We start from the raw sequence: 3,351 nt of genomic DNA, 5'->3' as shown, positions 1-3,351 counted from the left end.
TTTTTTTAAATAATTTTATTTTTCAATGTTTTGGTTTTTGGGTTGTTTTTTTTTTAGCCAGTCGGTGTTGGAATGTTGGGATGGGGGGGGGGGGATCCCTGTGGATTCGGATCCCGCCTCGGGCAGGGGGAATAATTGGGATTTTGGGCAGTGAATCCCCTCGGGAAGGTGCTGGAGGGACCCAGATCCAGGTTGGAATTGTGATGCTCCCTGTGGGGTTTGGATCCTTCCAGCTCTTCCTGGGAGATAAATTGGGAAGTGAATCCCCCCAGGAAGGTGCTGGAGGGACCTGGATCCAGGTTGGAATTGTGTTGCTCCCTGTGGGTTTGGATCTCTTCAGCTCTTCCCTGGCAGATAAATTGGGATCTGGGAAGAGAATCCCCCTGGGAAGGTGCTGGAGGGACCCAGATCCAGGTTGGATTTGGGGGAAAGGGTCGTGTTGTTCCCTGTGGATTTGAATCCCTCCTGCTCCCACCTTGGGCAGGGAAATTGGAACCTGGATCCAGGCTGGAATGGGGGGGGGGGGGGGGTGATGCTCCCTTTGGATCCCTCCAGCTCTTCCCTGGGAGATAAATTGGGATGTGGGAAGAGAATCCCCCTGGGAAAGTGCTGGAGGGACCCAGATCCAGGTTGGAATTGTGTTGCTCCCTGTGGGTTTGGATCCCTCCAGCTCTTCCCTGGGCAGGTAAATTGGGATCTGGGAAGTGAATCCCCCAGGAAGGTGCTGGAGGGACCTGGATCCAGGTTGGAACTGGAGAGTTGTGATGCTCCCTGTGGAATTGGATCCCTCCAGCTCTTCCCTGGGCAGGTAAATTGGGATCTGGGCAGTGAATCCCCCCGGGAAGGTGCTGGAGGGACCCAGATCCAGAACAGAAAGAGGCCTAAAATATTCCCCATGGATTTGTGTCCCCCATGGATTTGTGTCCCCCATGGATTTGTGTCCCTCTCCTTCCCCCCTTGGGCACTTCAGTTGGGATTCTGGGAATCCCAGTTGGGATTCTGGGAAGGTGCTGGAGGGACCCAGATCCAGGTGGGAACGGGGCTGGGAATGTTCCCTGTGGATTTGCATCCCCCCCACTCCCTCCTCGGGGCAGTAAATCGGGATTTGGGCAGGGAATCCCCCCGGGAAGGTGCCCGAGGGATCCGGGCTGGGATGGCAGCGCTGGCGAATTTTGGGATATGCAACAAAAAAACCCCAAAAAACTCCCGTGTGGATTTTGTAAATAGACACTTGTTGAGGTTCTTTGTCGTACTCGGAGTTGTGGTGGCTCCTCTCGAGTCTGTCCCGGTTTTTCCCTGGATTTTTCCGACCCTCCCCCAGCTCCTCGCTGCTGCTTTTCCCCCCCTTTTCCCGATCCCGGAGGAGTTCTGGGAGATTTTGGGGGTTCTGGGAAAGCGGCGTCGCTGGGGAAGGGGGTGGAGTCGGTGGGATCCTCCCGGTGTGGAGAGAAGGGGGGAAAAAAAGGGGGAAATTGGGAGGAAAAAAGGAGGAAGGAAAAAAAAAAAACAAAAAAGAGGGGGAGAAAAAGGGGGGAAGGAAAAAAAAAACGGGGAACGATGAGGAAAAACGTGGAGGAAAAGGAAATTGGGGGAAGGGGAAAAAAGGGTGGGGAAAAAAGGGGGAAAAGGAGGAAAAGGGGGAAATGAGAAAAAGGGGGGAAAGAAGGAAAAAAACAGGGAAAAGGAGAAGGAAAAAGGGGAAATGAGAAATAAAAAAGGGGGGAGTGAGAAATAAAAAAGGGGGGAAATGAGAAATAAAGAATAAAGGGGGGGAATGAGAAATAAAAGGAGAAAAGGGGGGGGGGGGGGGGGGGGGCGGGGAGGACCGGGGGCGACCAATGGCGGACCAACGAAGGGCCCACGGACACCCCCCCCAGGCGCCCGCGCCCCCCCACCCCCACCCAAAAAGGCAGAGGCGAGCGGAGGCGCCCTCAGGCTTCCCCCAAATGACGTCCCCGTGCCCCCCTCCCCGCCCGAAAAGTGGCGACACTTTAGCACAAAAGGTGAAGTTTGCACTAAAAAATAAAGCGAAATAAAGCAAAAAAAAAAGAAAAAAAAAAGCTCAAACCCTTCCCAAAATCTCCCGTTTTTGTCTCTGTCCTGTCACCTGCCTTAAACCCCCTGACCCCCCCAAACCCTCCCCCTGTAGCTCAGCCTCGAGATTTTTATGGTTATTATGATGATTTCCATTTAATTTGATTTTTTTTTGTTTGTTTTTTGGTGGTGGTTTTTAAAATCCAGGTCGGGATCAAACGTTGCCAAAGAAAGTGCTGAGTTACGGTGGGAAAGGGGGAGAGAGAGAGACAGAGAGAGAAATAATAATAGTGATAATTATAATTATAATAATAAATTATGAAATAATACTCGAATGATGAAATAATAACGACTGGATCGAAGCCAAGGGGGAAATCGGGGGGGGGGCGGGAAATGAGGGGTTTGGGGGTAGAAAAGAGGGGAAAAAAATCAGTGTTTCCCTTCTCTCCCCCCTCCATCCCATCACCCCCAGTGTCGGGGGGGCTCGGCTCAGATTTAGGGGGGGATTAACCCGAATTTGGGGGGATTAACCCGAATTTGGGGGGTTTAGCCCGAATTTGGGGGGCTCATCTCGAGTTTGGGGGGCTCAGCCCGGATTTAGGGGAGGTTAACTTGGTTAGGGGGGGGCTCAGCTCAGATTTAGGGGGGATTAACCCACGTTTGAGGGGGGCTCAGTTCAGGTTTGGGGGGCTCAGCCCAAGTTTAGGGGGGATTAATCCACATTTTGGGGGGGCTCAGGTCTGGTTGGGGGGGCTCAGCCTGAGTTTAGGGGGCTCAGCCCAACTTTGGGGGGGGCTCAACCTGGATTTAGGGGGAATTAACCCAAGTTTGGGGGGGTCTCAGCCCAAATTTAGGGGGCTCAACCTGGATTTAGGGGCAGTTAGTCCAGGTTTGGGGGGCTCAGCCTGGATTTAGGGGGGGCTCAGCCTGGATTTAGGGGCAGTTAGCCCAGGTTTGGGGGGCTCAGCCTGGATTTAGGGGCAGTTAGCCCAGGTTTGGGGGGCTCAGCCTGGATTTAGGGGCAGTTAGTCCAGGTTTGGGGGGCTCAGCCCAAATTTAGGGGCAGTTAGTCCAGGTTTGGGGGGCTCAGCCCAAATTTAGGGGCAGTTAGTCCAGGTTTAGGGGGCTCAGCCCAAATTTAGGGGCAGTTAGTCCAGGTTTAGGGGGCTCAGCCCGGCCTGGGGGGTCCGTCCCCCCCTCATTGGGGTGTGTCCCCCCCCCAAATCAGCCGGGGGGTGTTTGGGGCCATTCCCGGCTAATTTGGGGTCTGGGGGTGACAAAAGGGGGGTGTTGAACCCCCCAAAATTGTCTCTGGGG

The 3,351-nt window shown here is 54.0% G+C and overlaps 1 protein-coding gene across 1 annotated transcript in view; it reads left to right on the top strand.

Moving 5' to 3' along the window:
- Positions 1-358, top strand: part of LOC120324851 (basic proline-rich protein-like) — a 3,186-nt gene extending 2,828 nt beyond the window's left edge. The window contains exon 3 of the mRNA XM_039389425.1: positions 355-358. Coding sequence (XP_039245359.1) covers positions 355-358 — 4 coding nt within the window. The remainder of the gene's footprint in view (positions 1-354) is intronic.
- Positions 359-3,351: the final 2,993 nt, after the last annotated feature.

Source organism: Pipra filicauda, unplaced genomic scaffold (genome assembly GCF_003945595.2).
Source record: "Pipra filicauda isolate LSUMZ 115617 unplaced genomic scaffold, ASM394559v2 scaffold729_size357988_pilon, whole genome shotgun sequence".
Classification (NCBI taxonomy): domain Eukaryota; kingdom Metazoa; phylum Chordata; class Aves; order Passeriformes; family Pipridae; genus Pipra; species Pipra filicauda.
Note: the sequence above shows the minus strand (reverse complement) of the source record. Positions and strands in the feature narration are given on the sequence as shown.